At 53.5% G+C, this 23,032-nt stretch overlaps 2 protein-coding genes across 2 annotated transcripts; both read right to left on the bottom strand.

The window, feature by feature from the left end:
- Nucleotides 1-84: 84 nt before the first annotated feature.
- Nucleotides 85-13,643, bottom strand: GOT2 (glutamic-oxaloacetic transaminase 2). The gene is made up of 10 exons (XM_041400641.1): nucleotides 13,490-13,643; nucleotides 7,918-8,074; nucleotides 6,729-6,857; nucleotides 6,315-6,374; nucleotides 6,032-6,193; nucleotides 5,483-5,587; nucleotides 4,455-4,605; nucleotides 3,631-3,796; nucleotides 2,551-2,701; nucleotides 85-2,072 (listed from the first exon to the last, which is right to left on the bottom strand). The coding sequence occupies exons 1-10, from the start codon at nucleotides 13,633-13,635 to the stop codon at nucleotides 1,950-1,952; spliced, it is 1,350 nt and encodes a 449-aa protein (XP_041256575.1). The 5' UTR covers nucleotides 13,636-13,643; the 3' UTR covers nucleotides 85-1,949.
- Nucleotides 13,644-15,463: 1,820 nt separating this feature from the next.
- CALB2 (calbindin 2) lies at nucleotides 15,464-21,804 on the bottom strand. Its single transcript, XM_041400764.1, has 11 exons — nucleotides 21,668-21,804; nucleotides 18,505-18,581; nucleotides 18,228-18,317; nucleotides 18,054-18,134; nucleotides 17,145-17,201; nucleotides 16,974-17,051; nucleotides 16,806-16,861; nucleotides 16,560-16,599; nucleotides 16,386-16,439; nucleotides 16,089-16,160; nucleotides 15,464-15,852 (listed from the first exon to the last, which is right to left on the bottom strand). The coding sequence occupies exons 1-11, from the start codon at nucleotides 21,756-21,758 to the stop codon at nucleotides 15,736-15,738; spliced, it is 813 nt and encodes a 270-aa protein (XP_041256698.1). The 5' UTR covers nucleotides 21,759-21,804; the 3' UTR covers nucleotides 15,464-15,735.
- Between the last annotated feature and the right edge of the window lie 1,228 nt (nucleotides 21,805-23,032).

Below are 23,032 nucleotides of genomic sequence, written 5' to 3'. Positions count from 1 at the left end.
AGGGGAAACATCCCCCTTCGGGTAGCCCTTCCCAGAGGCTGAGCCTGCAGGGACCCGAGGCAAGGAGAGAGCGAGAGACGGGGCTGTGCTCCAGGGTGCTTTTATTGTACAGAGAACGAGCAGAAGAACGGCCCCACGCGGGTAAGAGGGCAGGAGGCGGCAGCTCCAGAGCCACGCAGAATCAGGGACCACAGCACAGGAACCCACAGCGCCGTGGGGCAGCACCTACGGCGTGTGCGGCATGGAAAGCGGTTTATTGCACAAAGGACAGCAAGCAGCGGCTGTGGGCATCGGGCCAGTAAACAAGCGGCGTGGGAGCGGAAACCTTCTGTCAGGGAGCGGCGGGAGGATCCAGCCTTCCAGCAAGTCTGGCAACAACGCGCACTAGACCGGGACAGGTGCACCAGACTGGACCTGTCCCAGCTCCAATGGGCACACAGCTGCCCTGGGCAGGAATGGGGAATGAGGACTGCCCTGCTAAATACCCTGCTATGGCTGCAGAGGGAGGAGGTGCCTGTGGATGGAGACAGCTCACAGACTTAAGAGGTAATGCCTCCAGCTCCGTGTAGGGAGGCTCCACTCCATCGTGGGGCAGTGGCTAAAGATGGCCCCATGTCCCAAGGCAGACAGCTTTTTGGAATTTGGCCTCTTGCCAGCAACACCTGTGTTCAACACCATATGCTTCAATTTCAGCTCTGTGACACTAGCTCTGACCTGGACACACTGGACTCCTGGGGCCTATCGGTGGGAACTGCCTCTCTCTACATGGGATTCTCAGGAGATTCGGGTTTCACCGGTCATGTAAGATCCCCTGTGCTAGTATGGTCCTGAGAGGGAATGTTTGGTGCATGGAAGGGACAGGATCCAGCTGCACAATGACAGGATAAATTCCCCAGCTCAACATAGCCATGCACCAGTTTATTTGGATTAAAAATCAAGAGTCCAGTAAGTCACAGGACCTCAGGACAGAATGGTTTTCTGCCTTAGGACAGAATGGTTTTAGAGTCATCAGCTCTCAGATTTCTCTCAAGATCACTCTCTTCTGGTGTCACCAGAATGTGGTTGAACAGAGCAGAGAGGGATACCCCACACCTCCACATGAGGGGGATACTGCAGGGCCAGCCTCTGGGCTTACGGACACTCAACAAGGACTGCAGGGAGGGCTGCTGGAGGCATAGGGCTGGACTGCTGGGCTTAGGACAGGAATGGGGTGAGGCAGAGACCACCAGAGAGCAGTTTTCAGAGGAGATTCTTATTGGGGAGGGGTTGGTGAGAAATTGTTTCACCTCCAGGTATGAAAGTGAGACAGGTTTAAAAGAGGGACGCTGGTCTGCCCCACGCACTGATGCCACTGTGAATTACACCTGACAGGAGAGTCCCAGATGGAAAGAGCGAAGCCAACGACGGAGCAGAGTTTGGTAGTGAGAAGTCCTCAGAGCTGTTTGTCAGAGGACGGCTTTGGTGCTGCCCAGCCCCAGGCTGGGATGACGGAGGAGGATGGAGCCTGCTGGCAGCAGGGACTGGCTGAGGAGCTCGGAGGAGCACACCAGAGGAGCCCACCCAGCTCCCTGCCTGCTGCTGCTTGGGCCAGCAGCCAAAAGCCTCACAAAGCCTTCTCATGGAGAAATGTGTGCGGAGAAGCCTTTGGTGCCTACACTGGTAGGATGGCATTGCTAAGCATTTGCTTCCTCCAGCATAGATAGGTGCTGGGGCTGATGGAGAAAGGACGGACAGCAGGGAAGAACGGCTGTGACGAGCAGGAGCCAGCAATTATGTCCCTGCTCCACAACACAGGGTGGATTTGACTAGGCTTCTACAACTCATCTACAAGATACATTCAGCAGCGGCTTCAAGTGCTGTGGTTGAAGTATTCTGCTTGTTTCTTTTCCCTCCTCATCTTCGCATGGTGAGGAAGGGAAAGCCACCAGCTCCAGGGCACCCCTTTGTCTTTACTTTGTGACTTGATGGATGGCATGAGCCAGGTAACCCACATTGCCTGACGTAACTCCCGCCACAGAGATGCGTCCATCCTTTGTCATGTAGACTGAGAACTCCTTGATCAGCCGCTCCACCTGGGGTGAAAGAGCAAAGTTCAAACTGCAGGCCAACCTCTGCTGTGTCAGCACAGTGCAAATTCGCCCAGCTTGCTGAAACTCAAAGCAAACTGGCTGCCAGCAGACAGGGCATCCCACTGCCTGCAGAGTACCCTGTGCACAGAGATGCTGCCCAGCTCTCAGGCCAAGCAGCAACACTGCAGATGTTCAGCTGGAAGAGTCACCTCACTTGAGCTGACCTTTAAGGTCACTTCAGAGCAGCACCAAGTGACTGCTTTTTTTTGATAGACATGGCAGCCATGTTTACTTTCAACATTCCAGGTACAGCAGGGAACAGAGCAAGACTGGGGTCCCCATGATGCACCAGTGCTTAGGGCTTGGAGAATATTCCTTTTGAGGAACAAGTGCTTACAAGGGTTAATTTTGGCATCTGCAGTCAAAAACTTACTGACAAGGACTGCAAATGACACTTTGAGACCGCTGGAATTGTGTTTACCTGCTCAGGCTTCAGCCCTGTGAAGCAGAACATGCCGATCTGGTCAGTGATGTGCTGCCAGTTGTGGGAGGACCCCTCTTTCTTGAGGTTGGACACCAGCTGAGTCCGCATGCTGATGATCCGGTCAGCCATTCCCTTCACCTCTGTGAGCCTGAGAAATCAACCCAGGAACCATTCAGAGCAGGGCTGGAACACACCAATGCTGCTTGCCCCACCCCAGCTATTGAAAATCAACCTCTCCACCTGGAGGGGCCCCACAGAGGGATGCAGCTGAGCATGAAGATGCAGCTCCAGCTGGGGGAGCTGCTTCATTCTCTTGATACCAGAAGGTGACCTCTTTTTATTTATTCCATTGCTGTTAGACACTACTACTAGAATACAGACATTTCTCACATCTGAAAGCCATGGGTCAGTAGCATGGCAGCTACTACTCAAACCCAGATAAAACAGTATCTACAGATAAACCAAGAGTGCAGGGGTAGCATTGGCAAACAGGCCCGGTTCCAAAGCAGCACAGCTAGGAAATGTCTCTGCTGGGCCTGGGATCAGGCACAAATGTCACACTGCCAAAAGAACACAGCCCCCAGTGAGGCCACAGCACACTGCCAACCTTTGTTCTGCCAGGCCAGCTGCTGGGAGGGACCCGGCACCAAGGGGCTGGGAAAACAGCACAGGCTGACGCCAGGAATCAGGCTTAGGGCATGAGGGTTACATTCCTGAGTCTCATTCCCAGGGGGCTTATGCTTCCACTTCCCCCACATGAGACATACTACATGGCTACACCACCTCAGACTTTTATGCTTCTTGGATTGGCAGCTCCTGCAGCCCTCAATCCTTTGGGAGCTTTATCCCCTCCTTTACACAGAGTTTTCTTCCTTGATAACACAAGGAAAACCTGTTTGTGTCAGGTTAAACTGGCACCACCTGATGCCAGGACATAAGCAGGGATTTCTCCAGAGTAAACATGGTTCTGACTGTTGCTGAAGCTAAGAGCTGCCTGTGCCATCAGCACACAGTAAGCACAGCACAGAGCTGCACAAAGAGACCTCACTGTCATGAACATGACAGATTTCTTCTTACCACTCCTTCCGTAGGTCAGGGGTGTTCAGGATCATAGAGGCAATGCGTGCTCCGTTCACAGGTGGGTTGGAATACATGGGGCGGATGAGGATCTTCAGCTGTGACTCCACCCTCTTGGCTTCATCTGCATCACTGCAGATCACTGTGAAGGCACCCGCACGCTCTCCTAAGAGAATCACAGAATATCTAGTTGGAAGGATTATTGAGTCCAGTTTTTCTTCGTGCACAGAACATCCCCAAGAATCCTACAATTCCTGTGTCTGACAGCATTGTCCAAACACTCCTTAAGCTCTGTCAGGCTTATGCTATGACCACTCCCCTGAGGAGCCTGTTCCAATATCCAATCACCCTTTAGGTTAAGAACCTTTCCCGAATATCCAGCCTAAATCCTCCCTGACACAGTTCTATGTCATTCCCTTGGGTCCTGTCACTGGTCACAGAGAGCAGATGCTGCCCCTTGAGAGGCAACTGATGCCCGTGATGAGCTCTGCCCTCAGTCTTCTCTTGTCCAGGTTGAACAAGGCAAGTGTCCTCAACTGCTCCTTGGATGGCTTCTCTTTTAGACCATTCACCATCTTTGTAGTTTCCTTTGGACACTCTCTGAAAGCTTTATATCCTTCTTACACTGTGGCACCCAACACCACACAGCTGTAGGGGATCCCCATTCTCTAGAAGGGTCTCCACCAGCTCCTGATGGGTTATCCCTGCTCAGTACTGCAGGATGAACACAGGCAGCAGGAAGACACTGGCTGCTAAACCTTGAAGTATTAGGGTTCCACCAGCAGCCTGGATGAAACTATTTCCTTGTCACATGCCCGACTCACCGTACAGCCCCATGTTCTTAGCGAAGGACTGTGACAGGACGATGTTGATGCCCTGCTCGATGAAATACCGCACAGCCCAGGCATCCCGGTTGATGTCCCCACTGGCAAAGCCCTGGTAGGCCATGTCAAAGTACACGAGGAGGTTTCGTTTCTGCCAGCAAAGATGGAAGAGAGTGTCACAGAAGCTGAGCACCCCTCCAAGGAGCAGGGCAGCAGGCTGAGAAAAGCCATGCAGACAGTGGTCTGTCCATCTGCAGCGATTCTCCTCCACAAAGAGAGCCATTCCCCTTCATTCACCCCAGGGAAAGCAGCCCAAAACCTGCAGCTACCCAGCACACATCAAAACAGCAGCTAAAGATCCTCCAGTGCACTTATGGGATGTGCAAGTCTGGCCCAGGAAGCAGAAGTAAATTCAATAGTAATAAAATAGTCTACTTCAATGTCTTCTGTATGATCATTTTCCAGGAAAATCACCTGGGAACTCTCTAGTCAGCTAGGCAGATACCCCAGATACACTGCCCCTTAGATCTACCCTTCTGTAGGCCACAGAGATCACTTTGACATCTACCAATTCTCAGGACCCTTCTAAGGCCAGGTATCTCCAAGCCAAATTTCGCTGTCTACAGACTTGATGGAAGAGCTGGAAGGAGGAGAAGGTAGAACCTGTCCCTATCTATTTGCAGCTGAAGCTTGCAAGGAGACACCAGGCATGTGAGAGATCTTCCAGCATTTTTAATACACCAGCACTGGGTGCTCTGCTCCAGCAATCACAGCTCATGCTTTCAACCCTGCTGCTCCCCTTTCAGGTCTCCCTACTCCAGCTTCCTGGGAAGGTGCCAGCAGAAAGCCCAATGGTCAGCTAGCAGCTTTCTGGGTACATATGGCTGGCTCCTGTCAGGAACATGACACCCATCCTGGCCTCAGAGAAGGGAATAACCTTTAGCAAAGTGAAGACCAGGTGCCACCCATGAAAGGCCAGAGGTGTGGTTTTCCCAGGAATGGCACAGTATCCCTGGGACATTGCTTACCTTCACTGTAGCTGCCAACTCCTTCCATTGCTCCTGCCGGGGATCCACCCCAGTGGGGTTGTGAGCACAAGCATGTAAGAGGATGATGCTCTTCTCTGGAATTTTCTAAGGAAGATGTTATAGAGAATGAATCATCAATGATATCTGAGCATTCTCCTCAGCAGATGAGACAGCTTGGATGAGCTCTGTGGGGCTTCTAGCCTTGATTTAATGCCTTCAGGCATCACAGAATGATAGAATATTCTGAGCTGGAATGGACCCATAAGGAGTCCACCTCCTTGGCCCTGCACAGGACAACCCTGAGCACCACACTATGTGCCTGAATTGTTCAAGCACTCCTTGAACCCTGGCAGACTTGGTGCCATGACAACTTCCCTCAGGACCCTGTCTGAGTGCCCAACCACCCTCCGAGTGAAAAATCTTTTCCTAATATCCAGCCTAAAACTCCCCTGACATGGCTCCATGCCACATGATCACATATAAAGTAAAGTAACACATCACCCATTTCCCCACACGACCTCCCTTCTCCAGACATGGAAGGCAACTCACAGAAATGTCATCCATGGCTCCAGAGAAGTCAAGGCTGCACGTCTTGGGGTCATAGTAGCGATAAGCCTGAAGCTGCATGCCAGCATCACGGAAAATGGGAGTATGATTGCCCCAGGACGGTTTGGGTAGATACACATCACGGCTGGCTTTGAAGAATCGTTGCTGGTCAATAGAAAGACAGAGTGTTCAGACAGGTTGTATACATACAAGAAGTTAGAAAACTGTAAAAATTCAGCTCTGGTCAAAATATGTCCTTTCCTTCCACTGCTGGTCAGGCACTCACCAAAAAGTTGGCTCCAATTCGCAGAGATCCAGTCCCAGAAATACCCTGCACAGTAACATACTGCAAGAAAAGAAAAAAAAAAATCTGAGTCTGAGTAGCCACGTTGTGTTACAGAGAGAGTGCAGTCACTATGTCAGCACTAGCAGCCACACACCAGAACAGGGACAAGGGGCTGGAGGGACCACAGGGGTCAGCATCTCCAGCTCCAGGGCAGGGAGTTGGGCCCCCTGGCAAGGTTAAATCCCCTCCTTGGACAGGGCTGTTTCACCCCAGCCTTCAGAGGAAGCAGTGATCCTTGGGGCCAGCCAGCCCACAACTCAGAAGCATCAACAGCCCACCAGTTCTTCCACATTTGCTGAGCACCCACATACCAACCATGTATCCTCCCTGCCCCGTGTCCTGCCCTCTCCTTACCCGGCCGCTCTTGAAGGCCTCACTGTTTTCCCCCAGAGCCAGTTCTGCGGATGCCCGGGTGAAATCCGCTAGTCCCCCGATGGGCAAGTACTCCTTATCCATCTTCTTGGATGCTATCATGGCCTCTGCCTGGAAGGGAGGACACAAGCTCAGCAAGGAAGGCATCACCGTGCAGATAGTGATGGACAGCTGAAGGTCACTTCTTTGCACATTTGCTTGCTTGAAAGGGGTAAAGGTTGGTTTACAGGAGTTTCTCTGCAGGGCTCATTCCAAGCAAGGGGCAGCAGTAAACATTTCAGATAAAACCCCACAGCCACCAGAGCCCTCAGTGGGTGACAGTGTTGGTACAGTGGAGCCAAGGAAACCTGGCACCAGAAGAGAGCACCACTTCCAGCTGCACAAGGACACACTTCTTTGCCCAAGCACAAATTGTCCTGCAGGAAAGCAAGACTTGAGTGTTACTGAGAGGCAGATGTCATCTCTACATAGGATACATCCCCAAACCAGGAAAGGTAGCAAACCATCCAGGCTCCCTGGTTGTGACCCAGCTGCACAGAGAGAGGGAGGGCAAGGGATGGCTTTAAACCCCACACTGATGAGACACATGGAAAAGGCACTCACCCTGCACCCTCCCTGGCAGTGCAGCCAATCAATGCATGTGTCAGCTGCCAGCTATTTAACAGCCTGTTTCTACCCCTACAGCCCTAAAAGATCCCATAATCCCTTCAAGGGCTATGTCCACACTCAGCTCAGTGGGCTGGAGTTTTAGATTGGCTTATGGAGAAACGAGTAGTGTCAGCTCAGCAGAATTTCTAAGACTAATCCATTAAGGGGCCAATGTCAGCTCCTTCCTCCCTTGTGGGGTGCCCTAAAGAGCATCAGCTTGTTCAAGAAACACCTTGAAGCTGAGAGAACAGGTGCATTGGAGGGCTCATAAAAGTCAGCAACAAGTTAAGAGTTACCTGAATGGGAACAGGACATGTATTTTCTGTTTTATCCTGTACTACTTAACGGCTCTGTCATGTCTCAAAAGCATTAGTCCCGCTAAGGGAGACATCCAGGAGTACTGAACTGCTCTGTTAGAGACAGAGCTTATTTTAAGGATCAAGAGACAAAACTGCTTTGTGACCTTCCCCTTCCCCGACTCCCTCAGGCACCTGGATCTGGCCCTGCCCAGCAGCCAGCTCACCTTGCGAACACAGTTCAGGACATACGGCTTCCCGTTGTCATCCCGATACGCCCCCACTCCCAGGTTCATCTTCTTGGAGTTGGTGTCACGCTTGTAAGCTTCTGTCACCCCCAGGATGGGGTCGGGGGGACCCATCTCCACATGGGACCACCATGAGCTAAAGGGAGAAACAAGAAGCTAAGCATGAGGCTTGAGAACTGGGCAGAGATGTGCACCAACAGAAACCCCCAAGGGAAATATTGCCTTTAAACCACTGAAAAAGGTACAAATAGTGTTCACAGAATTATCCAAAAAACCAAAGCAAACCATTTAAGTCACATAGTATATTGCAGAACGGGCAAAGAGCCTCGGTTCATTGTGGCTGAAGATAACTGACTCCCTCTCAGTCATTAGCATGTTGAAATGCTCCTGTTTGCTTTATGTGCTAACACCACAAAGAGCCCAGGAAACTGAAGCCTTGAACTGCTATGCTCTGGAGAAGTGCCCAGAGCCTGCACGTGGGATTGCACAGGTCATTCCCCTCCAGGGAACCTTGGCCAGACCCAGGCAATTGCACAAAAGCATGAATATGGAGTCTCTTCCAAACTCCTGGAAAGGCTTAGTACATGAAAACTAATTTGTTTTTCTCCCAGCATTGGCTGACAAAATAAAGGTATTTCCACTCTTTGCTCTACAAACTCTGCCTCCTCTGGTGTTGTAGACAAATACTGTTTTCCAGGAAAACACAGAAGACAGTTTGTTCCCCATGTGACAAGTGACAAGCTCTAATGTGAAGACCCTTCCCCTGCTGTCAAGCACAAAACCTCCCTGCATCAGGAGGAGCTTTGTGTTCCCCCAACACAAGGAGCCACCTGCCTCTGCCCGGCTGGCAGCACACCCTGAAGATGGAGAGGCTCTCTTAATGTCAAGGGCAGAGCAGACCATGCTATAAAAAGAAACCTGTTATTTCCTCTGGCCACAGTCTCTGGCCTGTCCCATGTCCAGGCCCTGCAGGCCTGCACACAGTGCAGGAGCAGCAGTGTGGTTTTTTAACCTGCCTAGCAGAGGGATTTGGCTGTCACAACCCCCTCCTGAAGGCACTGCATGCAGCTCTGAGGGTCCTGAGTCACCACACAGGCACCTACCCTGTCCCCCAGCTCAGTGGGGAATAAAGGGTGCAATACAAAGTAGATTGGGTTTATCCCCTGGAGGACAGAACTCAAGCCTTGATTGCTGAAGGAGAAACACACAGACAGAGAGACATCAGCTTTACTATGCTTTGCAGCCCAGGAAAGGCTATGTCATCTGATAATAAGATACTTTCCAAACTTGGGAACGCTGTCCTGAAGCTGGTCCGTGCCCCAGGCAATGCAGGCAGCCTGGAGCCAGCCCAGGGCCAGCCAGACCTCCTGCTGAATGGGTAGTGCAGACTCTGTAGGCAGATACAGATCTGTGGGCAGCGGGGCCACAAAGGTTAAGGAAGCTCTAACTGACCAGCAGAACTCACACCATCATCTTTCCACTCTGTCCCTGTTTTAGGTCCATTTAGGCCAAGCTTCCTCACTGAAGAAAAATGTTGCACTCTCCCATGTATGTAGATTGCATCTCATGGAGCCTCAATCATTTGCCCTCTTCAGACTAACTTCAGACAACCCTCTGTACACTATTTCCAAATTTAAAAAAAGCCTGCTATTCCTTTTGGCAGGCTTTGAGGAAGAGGTAGAGCCACCTCAGGTAGTTTAAAAATGGAAGATGTGCTTAATGTTTTTTAGACCACCAACTAGTCTTAATTACCTCTTAAGTATAGGATTAGCTTGGAAAGGAGGATGAGTCAGAGATGCCAGCAACACACCCTGCAGAGAGGGACAGGGGCTGCAGCCAGTGTGGATGGAGTGACCTGGGGAACCAACCTGAGCTGGACACGTCAAGGGGACTGTCAGGGCAAACTCCTGCTGCGGGTTCAGGAGGCTTTGGACAAACCCTTCCCAACATTTTCCTGGCAACGGAGAGGCAGGGAAAGAGAGAAACAATGTGCAGTAGTGTGGCTCTCTCTTCAGTTTACTTGGTTTAGGATTATTTTGGTATCAAGGGCTGCAGGAGCCTAGCCATCTATTTTAAAGAGCTGCTACTTTGGAGATGGTGACAGCGCCTTCTTTCTGCTGGGCTTTTCCCCAAGCAGCTTACAGTGTTTGGGGTATTTAGGTCCTGATCCTGCTAAGGCTTAGGCAGGTCACTGAGCTCTAACATACTGCAATTAATGCTGATCCTGCAGGCATTTACCTAAGCTGCAGCACTCCAGAGAGTTAAGTACTTTTGTTCTGAGCCGGTTTTTATGTTGGCTTAAGGCACCAACGGGGTAGGTTTAGGACTTATTTTCCTGTTCTCAGCATGAAGGTTTCCAGGTGAAACAAGACTCCTCTGGTGTTTCCACGGAAGTGAGCTTGCAGGGAGACAGGAGAAAAAAAAGCCTAGGCTGAGCTGTACAAACACACCAGGATACCAAAGAGATCACAGAGGCAAGCTTTCCCAAAGGGGTTTGGGATAAAGAGATCTACTAGGGGTCCAAGGCCACAAACCCTAACACACTGCTAGCCCCCTGTTACTGTTGTCCCTGAACTGCCTTGAATTTTATTTTGAGCAATTAAAAGAACATTGGGCTTGAATAAAGGTCAAAGCTATAAACTGCACATCTCTGCCAGGCCAGAGGTATTCAGTGCAGAAAACTAACCAGAGGTAAACTTAAGCTGGGGTTGAACTACCCGAGGGATACTCAATGTAAGCCAAAGGAAGCACATTCTCCACCTACAGGACTTCCACACACAAGGCCCAGTCAGAGTTTAGATGCTCATCAGAGCTCCAAATAGTCTCTGTACTCCTCAGTCATGCTGGTCTTCTGAGCTGGTTTAATGCACAACTGCAAGTGCAGTGGGACAGAGAAGGTGGAAAAATGCACCAGGAATTGCATAAATTTGCAACAATTTTCAAAAATATATGTGGAACTTATGCCTCAAGTGCACAGACATAAGAAGTGCTTAAGGACTCAAGCCAAGCCTGGAGAACAAGCATTTACAAGCCCAGTGAAGGTTTCCATTGTGGAGAGGCCACATTCCCTGAGGTACAGCCACATAAGATACTGGATTTCAGAAGCTTGGCCAAAGCCCCACAGCAGTTCTGCAAGACAGAGCAGAGTGAGGGGCCAAAGGCTGTACGTAAACCACATCTAAAGCAAATATTTACACAAGAACAATGCCAACAGGCTGCTGGCTACTACAGGGCTTTTCAACCCTAAAAATTCCTTGCCCCAGTGAGCTTCTAAGTTTTCCACCAAGAAAGGTATTTAAATAGCTGTCTTGTGATACATCAGAGCAGCAGACTGAGTTATCATCCTAATTAGCATTTGTGTGTCAACGGAGCCATTTTAACCATTTCGTATCTCTTAACCTCTGTTCTGCTTTCAGAAAGAGCATTCTCAGCACAGATTAATGATAGCAGCTGGAGCACCACATTGTATTGCTGAAGATAAGGAAACAGAAACTGCTAATCAGTGCTTGGCTTCCCTTGTTGCATAATAAGCCACTATTCCTGAACGGAAAAAGGAGGCTGTGCACAGTTACAAAACTCAACAACCTCTCCTGGGTGACCTCAATGCAATTTGGTAATTTACAGTTTGCTCTATAACAAGCTTGAGAAAAGCAAAGCTTATGCCAGCAGGCTCCATGCCTTTCACAGGCCTGCTATAGTCCATGGGCACAAAACACAAGTTTAGACAGCTGCTCTTCTGTCCCTGTTGAGAAGAGCCAGAAGGCTGGCTTAGAAGCAGTAGTGACTGCTGGAATAGAGATTTTAAAAAAACCAAAACACTGCTTTCCTGCTCTGACATAGGTTGGAAGCTGTTTCTTAGACACTTCCCCACTAGTGAGGGCCAGGAGTCAAAGGGTTCTGGAGAGCAGCAAGGCCTCATCCAGATCCCTCTGCATGCTCTGCTTCTTGGCCACCTGGTCTCAGTGATGTTCCCAGCCCCGTGGCTCTCAGGTCAGCTGTACTTTGTGGAAACTTGGATGTTCTGGGCTTTTCACACAGCTCCAGCAGCACCCTACATCCTTCTATCCAAACCTCTGCTGACCAGAGACAGCAGAATCCAGAGCTGCCAGGGCAGGACTGGTCCTTACAGAAACAGTCACTCCCACCCTGCTCCTGCCAGGGTTTGTACCCCTGAGAGCACAGCTCTGGCACAGCCAGCACTACTCCCACCCCATTTCACGGATCATGGGGTCACTGCTGACCTGCTGCAGCATGCATGACCCACGTGCATGAGGCCCACTGCACAGTGCAGAGGTCCCTTTGGTCCCACTACACAGGGCAACCAGACAGCACCACTCCAGCCCCATTTTACAGCGTCACTGCTGACCTGCTGCAGCATGCATGACCCACGTGCATGAGGCCCACTGCACAGTGCAGAGATCCCTTTGGTCCCACTACACAGGGCAGCCAGACAGCACCACCCCAGCCCCATTTTACAGCACGCAGAATCCTGGAATGGTTTGGGTTGGAAGAGACCTGAAAGATTACATTGTACAACCCCTGCCATAGACAGGGGCACCTTCCACTAGACCAGGATGCTCCAAGCCCTGTCCAACCTGTCCTGGAACACTTCCAGGGATGTGACAGGCAGTTTTTCTGGACAACCTGTTCCAGGGCCTCACCACCCTCACAGGGAAGATTTTGTTCCTAATATCTAATTTAACCCTGCCCTCTGTCAATTTAAACCCTTTCCCCCTTGTCCTGGCACTCCATACCCTTGTCAAAAGTCCCTCTCCAGCTCTCTTGTAGCCCCTTTAGATAGTGGAAGGCCACAATTAGGTCACCCCGAAGCCTTCTCTCTTTCAAGTTGAATAACCCCAGCTCTTTCACTCAGCCTTTCCCCATAGAAACGGTGCTCCATTCCTCTAATCATCTTTGTGGCCTCCTCTGGACTTGCTCGAACAGGTCGATGTCCTTCTTGTGCTGGGCTCCCAAAAGTGGATGCAGAGCTGCAGGTGGGGTCTCAGCAGAGCAGACCAGAGGGCAGAATCCCCTCCCTTTACCTGATGCCTACCCTGCCGGTGATGCAGCCCAGCACACTGGTGGTTTCTGCGCTGCGAGCGCACATGGCCTGGGCACGTCCAGCCGCTCACCGACCACATCATTCGTGCCCCGAAGCACAGTGTACATCACTAGCAGCACCCCACCCAATCACTGAAGGCACAGGGTGTCCCCAGGCCGTGGTTAAGGCACAAGCTGCCCCGGCCCCGTTTCTCGGGGTCCCCGGTGCCTACGCGCCCTCCACGGCGGCGCCTCAAGGGCAGGCGGGGGGCGCCGGGCTGGGCCTCAGCCAATCAGAGCGCGAGGACCCCCCTCCCCAGCCAATCAGAGCGCGGTCCGTCCCCCCGGCAACCCCCTTCCCCAGCGCGGCGTCAGCGGCGGGCCGCACGGGGGGACTCGCTTCCCGCAGCCTCCCCCCACCGCCACCCCGGAGCGGGGCTCAGCCGCGGGAAAACCCCTCCGCCGACAGCGGCGGGCGGCCCTAGGGGCTGAGCCACCTCTCAGTCCTCACCTGGCACGGGAGGCGGCGGCGGCGAGGCGCGGGGCGGCGAGGAGCCGGCGGCTGTGCAGGAGCGCCATGGCGGCAGCGGCAGTGGTGGCAGCGGCGGGCGGGCACTTCACACCACGGGCGCCGGCTGAGCGCTCCGCCCCGCGCATGCGCCGCCGCGCTCCGGGCACCGCCCGCGCTGCCCCCTGGCGGCCGGTACGGGTCAGTGCAGCCTTGCCGCTCGGTCCGGGCCGTGCTGGGCCGTGCTGGGATGTGCCGGACTCGACCGGGATGTACTGGGCTATCTTGTACCAGGAAATACTGGCTGTCCTACACTGTACTGGTGTGAAAAATGTGTATGTTATGATTGGCTTTTCGCAAGTATTAAAATGAATATTGTATGTGTTAAGTTAGAAAGTTATGCTGTATTAATTTTCTTAAGTATTAAATTAACTATTAAATACTGGTTTAGGTTATAACATAATGTTAAAATAGAAACTATGCTATGTAAGATATTTGGTTAAGAAAGGACTTGCACCAGATAGACGCCACAGGACACCTAAATCTTTCAGAGAAAGGGAATTTATTGCTCCCTTATCAGCAGAAAACTAACTTCTTCCCACCTCGCTCAGACAGGAAGACGGCATTAGGATTAAGAGGAAGAAGTTGACAGTGACCAGACAGAATCCTGTGTTTGAATGGAATTTATGCATCATGTATGAGATGTATGAATATGCAACAGGCGATTGTTTTTAAGGGTTAATCCTCTGTTAACCGGGGTCCTTTTTCGGGCTCATGATGCCCAGAAACCGGGACCTGGACGTCCGTATCTCTTTGTTTTTATTGTCTCATATTGTCCTAATCTCAATTGTTCAAACTTTATTATTCTAATTATATTACTAATATTAAACTTTTAAAATTTAAAAAAACCCAAGTGATTGGCGTTTTTCACACTGGGCTGTAATAGGCTGTACTGGGATATGGAGGACTCAACTAGGACATAGCAGGCCATACTAGGCTGTGCTGAACCATCTTGTACCAGGCTGTACTTGGCCCTACTGGGACATACAGGATGGTACTGCACCATACTATGCTGCACAACGCTGTACTTGAGCTGCATAGAACTGCACTGCACCATATGGAGCCAAACAAGTCTACACAGGGCAGTCTGGGGCCACAGTGAGCTATGCAGGATTGTAACGCACCATATGGGACTCTGCAGGGATATACAGGGCTGTACTTGGCCATATAGAGCTGTACAGGACTGTACTAGGCCATACTGGGCTGTACGGGGCTGTACCTGGTTGCCCTGTGCCATCCTGGGGTGTACAGGACCATGTGGACTGTAAAGTCTGTCCTGGGCTGTGCTTAGCCACTCAGGACTGTACAACACCAGGTCTGTATAGCGTGGTACTGATCCATGCAGAAATGTCTTGAGCCACAGAGGGATGGATATACAGGGCTGTACTGGGCCATGCTGGGCTGTGTGGGGCTGTGCTGGACTGCACTGTGCCATGCTGGGCTGTTCCGAGCCATACAGAGCTGTGTGGGATTTGTTGGGCCATACTGGGCTGCACAGGGTTGTACTGGGCTGTACGTGTCCGGATGGGAGTGCCCTCACCGTGCTGGGCCCTACAGGCCTCAGCTGGGCTGCACTGGGCAGTACTGGTGTGGCAAAGACTGCACTGGGACTCCTGCACTGGGACTCCATCGTCACCCTGGGACTGGTTTCCAAAACTGGCAGTGGGGGAAACAACCCTTGGGATGTCCCAGAGGCTTTGGCAGGTGTGGGAGGGAGAACTGGGAGACACACCCAGCTTGCCTGCACTCTGCTCCCCAGGGATTTTCCAATGACCCTCTTTCCATAGGAGCTTTCCCAAATGCTCCATCTCTCTTCTCCACCCCACAGGCACGTCCTCCTTGGGATCAGAGTGGGATATCCCCTCCTCCCTGTCACCCCACAGCCCACCATGGGATGCAGAAATAGGGACTTCAGTCTAGCAGTACTTGAATTTATTAGTAAACTGTTCTTTGGTAAATGATAAAAACTCAAGAGACCAAAGGAATGAAAACAACACCCCCGCAAAGAAAAAAAAATCATATCATTAAACAAACCAGGCAGATGGGAAAAAAAAAAAAGTTTTCCCCCCCAAATGGGATTTTAGCAACCTACAGCAAACCCAAGAGATGTTGGGGGAGCTCTGCAGTGATGGGGGCTCCCCTTTGTGCTTGCTTTCGGGGAGGAGGAGCGTGGGCTGTGTGTGGGGGTCCTACATGGGGGGCTCATTGCAGAGCACCATCTCCAGTTCCTTGCGGTAGAGCTTGCCCCCGTCGGAGAGGTTCATGATGCTCTTCCTGTAGTTGGTGAGCTGCTGGATGTTCATCTCCTGCAAGGCACGGGGGGCACTGGGGGTGGGCATCCCCTTTCTCCCAGGGGAGTAGCCCCAGGCTGAGATTGCACTCCCCCCCAGTTCCATGTAGCTTCCCATGAGGATGCAGGGCCAGCACTTGGACCAGAATCTCCTGGTCCCCATGGAGCATGGACATGGAAAGATGCTGCTGGGAGATGGGAGAAGGAACTGGGGGGCTCTGGGGCTGGCACCCAAGCTCTGCCCCCACTTACTTTCTTATTCTTCTCATACAGGTCTTTCAAAAGTGCATCCAGCTCATTCTCATCAATGAAGCCATTTCCATCCTGGATGGTGTGGGAGGGACATCAACAGCAGGAAGGACACAAGCCCTGCAATTCCCCCTTGGAATGGGCATTCCCAGACCCTCACCCAGCACAGCCAGAGGTAAACCCAGTTCTCCCATCCCAAACCAGAGCAGGGAATTGCCCCAACCAAAACCATATGATTTGGGGTTATTTTTTGCCAGGTTATATTTATTTGGGGCAGTTTCCCATGAGTTGGCTCCCTACCTTGTCGTAGAAGGCAAAGATGGCATTGAACTCATCTGAGGACAGCTTCATTCCCTGGGAAGTGACAAGTGAATGAGAGAGGTAGCAGGGTATGAGAGAGAGGTTAGAGGTACAAGCAATAGGAGTGGGTTGGTTTTGTTGTTATTTTTAGCAGTAGGAGTAGTATTATGTTACCTGAAACTTCAGAAGAAAATTTTCTTGCACAGGCAAAAGTCTGAAAAACAAAAGAAGGGTAGGGAAGAGCAGGAAGCAGCCAGAAAAAGGCATTTTCTTAAATTAAAGTGATGTTTTGCTCAGAAACATGAGTAAATTAAAGAGGAAAACAGTTTTCTTGGAAGCTGGAGCAGCCTCTTCCTAAACACGAGCATTTCAGTTGTCTTTCCCTCCCCAGCTCTTCCTTCTCGCTTCCCGGGACCTTACCGGGACATCTCGGAGAGGCCCAGCTTCCCGTCACCGTTCATGTCGAACATCCGCAGCTGTGGGCATACAAACAGCACCCTGTCACCCATCTCCTGCTCCTCCCCTGCCTGCCACCGCCCTGGGGTGCTGAGACCCCCGCTGGGGACACAGTGCCCCAGTGCCACTCACAATGGTCTGTGTGTACTCCTGCAGCTTGGGCTCGTCGTAGGGCCGGTTTGCCTTCTTCAGCAGGTCCGACAAGAAGCCCTGGGAGGAGAGAGTTTTGCTGGCTGTCCCCGTCCCCAGCTGATGTCCCACTAGCAGGGACCCAGCCCGGCCCACCCTGTGCCCACAGCCCACCTTGAGCTCGTTGGCTTCGATGTAGCCGCTGCGATCCGTGTCGTACCTGCGCCAAGCCTGCGGAGGGACTGCCGTGAGCCTTTGCCGTGAGCCTTTGCAGGGGCTCGTGTCCCCACTCCCCCTGACCTGTGTGTGTCCCCATAAACCCCCACTGAGTGTCCCCCACCACCCTCAAGGAGATGGGGCCATCTCACAGCTCCCACTGGCACCGCCTGCTCTCCCTTGGGGCTAGATGCTTTTGTTCAGCCCCACACCAAGAGTTCAAGCACCTTTATCCCCATGTCAGTATGCAAGACCAGGCTTTAATATTTAATAATATTTAATTGCATCCCACAATTAAACAATAGTGTCTGCTTACTCACCCCCCACCCCCCACCATGTCACGAGGTGCTCCTCTTTCAGCCTTCTCCTCCACCCAGGCTTCAGTTTCCATGTACAAGCTCCTTCCTCTCCAGGATGCTTCACATTCCCTTCCACCCCCAGCTATGTTTTATTTCCCATCTGCAGTTTCTCTCCCACCTGCGTGGGTTCACCTCATGCAAGGGGTCAGCGAGGTTGTGGCATGGCCCAGAACAGTGTTGGCTTCAGCACATCCCTTGGGCACTTAGGAGCAACCATGAGGGGAAGTTTACAAAAAAAACCCCAAATCCTTGCAGCTCACCTTGCCTGGAGGCTGGGATGAGGCACCCGACTGCCCTGAGAAGTATCCAAGGGGTGCTGAGAACTGGGAAAACTCACCACACTCCTGCTCTTCCCTAAACCAGCATTGCCTCCCAGTGCTGAGTTAATGCCAAGAGTTTTGGGGAGACCAGGGGGGGATTTGGGCAGTTCAAGCTCCCCGTAGTTTTCCCTTGGTGGAGCTGGGTTGAATTCCCTAGGGATCCCCCCCGCGCAGCCTGTCCCACTCACCTCCATGAACTCTGAACTGGAGCCCACGTGCTGGCGGAAACACAGCAGAAAATTCTCCTCCGTGGGCAGGATCTGGGCCAGCTGTGGGAAACACAGGCATGGTGGAATGGTGGAGGGGAAACACAAGTGTGGAACATGGGCAGCCCGGGGTTTGTCAGGTCCAGCACCGCTCACCTCTGCCATCTCGATTTTGCCATCTGCATTTTTGTCATATTTGTGCATAAACTCCTTCATCTTGTCACCCAAATTGTCCTTCTTTGAGTCCTGCCAGCAAGGAGAGAGAGAATGGGAGCATTTTTCCCATTCCCTGTGCTGGTCTTCTCCCTCTTTCTTCCCAGAGGAGTCCCAGTCCCACTCATGAGTGCCCAAAGGAGATAGGGCTGACATGAGCATGAGTCTTTGGACACAAGGGAACAGGGAAAGGAGGGAGCAAAACCAGAAGTGCTCTTACCACACCCGCCCCCTTTCTTGCGCTTTCCAGCTCCTGGAAGAAATTTTCCAGCTCTTTGCCTTCAATGTAGCCATTTCCTGCAGGAGGAAAAAAAATGCAGTAAGATTGTCACAGTGTCAGAGCATAGGAGGAGAGGGACAGATGCTCCCAGGGGACACGGCACTTGTTCCCTCTGCAGCAGGACATGGCTCCAAGGCAACTGCGGCAGCAAGGAACAGCCAGCCAATGTTGATGCTGAGTGTTACACATACTGGTGATGCTCAAAGGTGACACAGCCCTGGACTTGTCCCTTGCACTAATTTGTGGGGCACAAGGGACTTTGTTCATCTTGGTCTTTGCTGCATTTTCTGTATCTGATGCTTCAATCAGATGCCTTAAATAGAGGCACCCCATCCCATGCAAGCATCTCCCAGTCAGGACTGTCTCCTGTCTCCCCCCCTTTGGGGGCCTCAAGGGCAAATGGGGAGCAGAGACAAGGCACCCAGCACAGCATCCACCCATCCTGGGTGCAGGATCAGCTCCAGGAAGGGTGACCCCACTGCCAATCTCCAGCATGGCCAGGAGCTCCAAAATATCCGTGTCCTGTGTACCTCGCACCTCTCACTGCCTGTACCTGTGCTGAGGTGTGGTTCCCTGGAACCCGGGGTATCCCTGCCCTGCCTGTGGGGTGCTGGATGGCCGGATGGCTCAGCCACACACAGCTCCCACAGTGCTGGCCCTGGGTGGCTCTGGGGGTGCCTGCTGTGCCTGGAAGCAGCAGGGTCACATCACAGCTGGAGACAGCAGTGAAGACACTGGCTCCATGGTGCTGTCAGGAAAGGTGTCCCCTCCCTGCCAGAAATCCTCCCTTCTAAGAACATCTGGACACAGCAGAGGGATGTTGCCCTTTCCCCTGGAGTGCCTGGCTGAGGGATAGCCAGGGCTCTTCCTTGTGAATATTTTCCCAGGACCACTCTGCATTTCAGCCTCTGGAGGCTTGGACTACATCTCTCTGCTCTGCGCCACCTTCAGCATTGTCACCTGCAGGCTCCCCAGCATCATCTGCTGCCCTCTGCAACACAGCAGCTGGGAATAACCCATCCACATCCCAGCTCAAAGCACTGGGAATTCCCAGGGTACCTTCCTCTTTGGTGACCACATCCCAATGGGTGAACAGCATCCTTCCCAGGAGGGGATGGGGGGCTTGGGTGATATTGGTGTGAGCCACTGAGGTACTTTGGCTTCCCACTGCTCTTCCCAAGGACTTTGCTTTTGTGGGTGCAGGAGAACCCCGAGTGGCTTTGAATTCAGTTGGGGAAAAAAGAAAAATCAACAAGAGTTTTGAGCTGTGAAAAAAAGAATAAAGCTGAGAAAAGCTGTGGCCAGTAGCTTGGCTTCCTCCAAGCAGCAGCTTGGACAGGTCTGATCCATGTTTGCAGAGCAGCGGGATGTGGAGTGTCATGGAAAATCCCCTCCGGAGAGCCACAGCCAGTCCATGCAGCTCCACCTCGGAGCCTCAGGGCAGCTGTGGATGGTAAAGTGAGGACAACAAAGACATCCAAGGGGACATCTCTGGGGCATGACAAGCCTTGAGGGGAAGCAGCTCAAGGCCTGGAAGGCACATTGAAGGGGTTTAAATGCAGGGATGAGCTTGGGTGAAGTAGTCCCATGCACAGCAGGATGAACCCCAGGTCCCTCCATCGGCACAGGGAAGCAGCCAGGGCTGTTGGAGCTCCTGCCTGGTGCAGCTGAGCATTGTCCTTGTCAAGGCCACCTTCTTTCCTGATGCCTGAGTCCCTCCTCTGCTGGGCACCTGCCGTGCTGCAGCTCAGCCTTGCCCTGCCTGGGGGCCGTGGGCCAAGCTGGATCCGTGCCTGCCGCGGTGTTTTGGAGATGACAGAGCACATCCAAGGGCGCAGTGGGACACGCTGCAGGGAGGCAGCTGGACACCCACATCAGGAGCTGCCCACTCCCACTGGAGTGCCACCTTCCCAACCCCTTGGTGGCTGCTCCAGTGCCAGCAGTGACAGGGACCTGTGTCTGTGTCCCTGATGCTGTGAGGCTGCAGGGGGGGGACCCCAAAATGCAGCCAGGAGCAAGATGAGCTCCAGTTCCAGCAGTGCAGCTGGGGAGGCTACGTGACGTAGTTCCCAGGAGGTTTTTGGTCCCCAAACCTCCCTGCAGGAGCAGGAGTCTCAGTGAAGGACAGGAGCTTTCCCCTGGGCTGGTGTTCCCAGCAGGCTGAGCCTCCTTCACGGCACCGCAGCGCTGGAAGAAACTGTTTTCCAACAAAACAATGCTGGTTTTTGCATTTCCCCCCCCTTTTTGGGGCTGACAGCGGTAGAAACAGGGATGTCCTGCCCAGATGTGACTCCGTGGGAAGGTGACATCCCCATAGTGGACACGGTTTTTGCCAGCATCTCCCGGGAGAGGTTTTGGGAGGCTGGGGAGCAGGGAGGCAGAGACCAAGCACTCCAGACGTGGAGGGACCGTTCCTCAGCCTGCTCCGGGCGTGGGACACCTCTCTGTCACTCCTGGCAGGGGGGTGGCCCTGGGGCCAGTGTGGTGCCCGCGCTGCCCCACTCCTTCCAGGTCCCAAGTGCGGGGCACTGCCGAGGCGGGGAGACGGAGGGGACCGAGGGCGGACACTGGGCACCCCGGGAAGGGCAAGACGCCCAGAGCAGCCCCCAGAGGTGACACCAGCCCCGAGCGAATCCCAGCTCTCAAGGCACCCGGGGGACGTGTCAAGGAGACCCGGGATATCCCGGGCTCAGCATCCCATGGGTTGAGGGCTCCCAGTGGGGTCCAGTTCTGGGGCTCCCCGTCCTTTCCCGGCGGGGCGTCCTGGGGGACCGATTGCTTCCCCGACCCCGGAGCTTCAACCGACGGGGCTGTGCCGCGGAGACTCTCCATCACCCCGGAGACTCTCCATCACCCCGGAGACTCTCCATCACCCCGGAGACTCTCCATCCTGGAGTCTCTGCATCCCGGGGGGCTCTCCATCACCCCGGGGGCTCACCGTAACCACCGGCCTGCGGCGGTGGAGGCTTTATCCTCTCCTCCGGGATGTCCTGGACTCTTCACCACCCCCCGTTCAGCCCCGCGCCCCCAGGGATGCTCAGCCCGCTGCCCTCCCCGCCGGTTTTTTTGAGGAGCGGAGTGTCCCGCGCGCCCCGGGACTGACCGTCCGCGTCGAAGTGCCGCCAGATGTCGAGGAACTGGGAGGCGGTGAGCTCGGCCAGGTGGAGGTGCGGGGCCTGCTGCGGGCCGGCCATCCCGCTCCCGATCCCGCTCCCGATCCCGCCGCTCCCGATCCCGCCGCCGCCCGCAGCCGCCTTTTATACCCGCCGCCGCCGCGCCGCCCGCCGCCGCCAGAGGGCGCCGCTGCGCCGGGACAGCGCCGGGCACGGGGGGACCGGGACAGAGGGACAGCAGGACAGAGGGACAGCGGGTACCGGGACAGAGGGCAGCGTGACAGGGGGACAGAGAGACAAGGGGGACAGAGGGACAGCGGGACAGCGGGTACCGGGACAGAGGGACAGCGGGTACCGGGACAGGGGGACAGAGGGACAGGGGGACAGCAGGACAGAGGGACATAGGGTACCGGGACGCGGGACAGGGGGACAGCAGGACACCCGGACAAGGGGACACCCAGACATCGGGACACCGGGACTGGGGGACACTGGGACATTGGGATACCCAGACAGCGGGACAGCGGGACTGGGGGGCACACGGATAGCGGGATATCGGGACAGAAGGACATCGAGATATCAGGACACCAGAACATCGGGATACAAGAACATTGGGACACCAGGATACTGAGATACTGGAACACCAGGACATCGGCATACCAGGACATTAGGACACCAGGATAGTGGGACACTGGGAGCAGCACTGGGCACTGGAGTCAGCAGCCTGTGCCCTGACACTTGTCCCTGCCTTGTCACCTAACCCTACTCTCTCACCTACCGATGCCCTGTGTCACCTATCCCTGCCCTGTGCCACTTACCCCTGTCCCACATCACCCACCCTGCTTAATGTCTCCTATCCTATTTTCTGACACCTAACTGCCCTGCTGCCTCCTCCTGTCTGTCACTCCATTCCTTCCTCAAGTCCCTGCATCCCTTCCTGTGCCACTGAGTCCTACCCCACTCACCATGTCCGTGCCCCGTGTCACCACATCTGTGTCATTGTCCCCCTGCCTCACAGCAGCTTCATGGCTTATGATTTGCTGGTCCTGGCAGGAGGAGCAGGGCAATGGCAGTCCCTGTGTCACCACCACCAAGGGACCATGCAATGGCCGCAGCAGGGCTGTCACTTGCACCCACACAAAACATGGACACTGCAGCCATCTTTTGGAGGAACAGCCAAGGCATCCTGAGATCAAGGCTCTGCCTTCCCTGCTGGAGCAGGGCTCCTTGAGGGATAGAATGGATGCTCAGCCCAAAACACACTCCTCAGCCTGGCTCCCTTTGCCGCTCACCAGCTCGTTGCAGGATTTTCTTTTCCCAAGTTTTCCCAAACGGCAGGGAAGTTTCCAGGCCCAAAC

This window comes from Onychostruthus taczanowskii, unplaced genomic scaffold (genome assembly GCF_017590055.1).
Source record: "Onychostruthus taczanowskii isolate IOZ18803 unplaced genomic scaffold, ASM1759005v1 scaffold18, whole genome shotgun sequence".
Taxonomy (NCBI): Eukaryota; Metazoa; Chordata; class Aves; order Passeriformes; family Passeridae; genus Onychostruthus; species Onychostruthus taczanowskii.
This window is presented reverse-complemented; position numbering and strand designations above follow the sequence as displayed.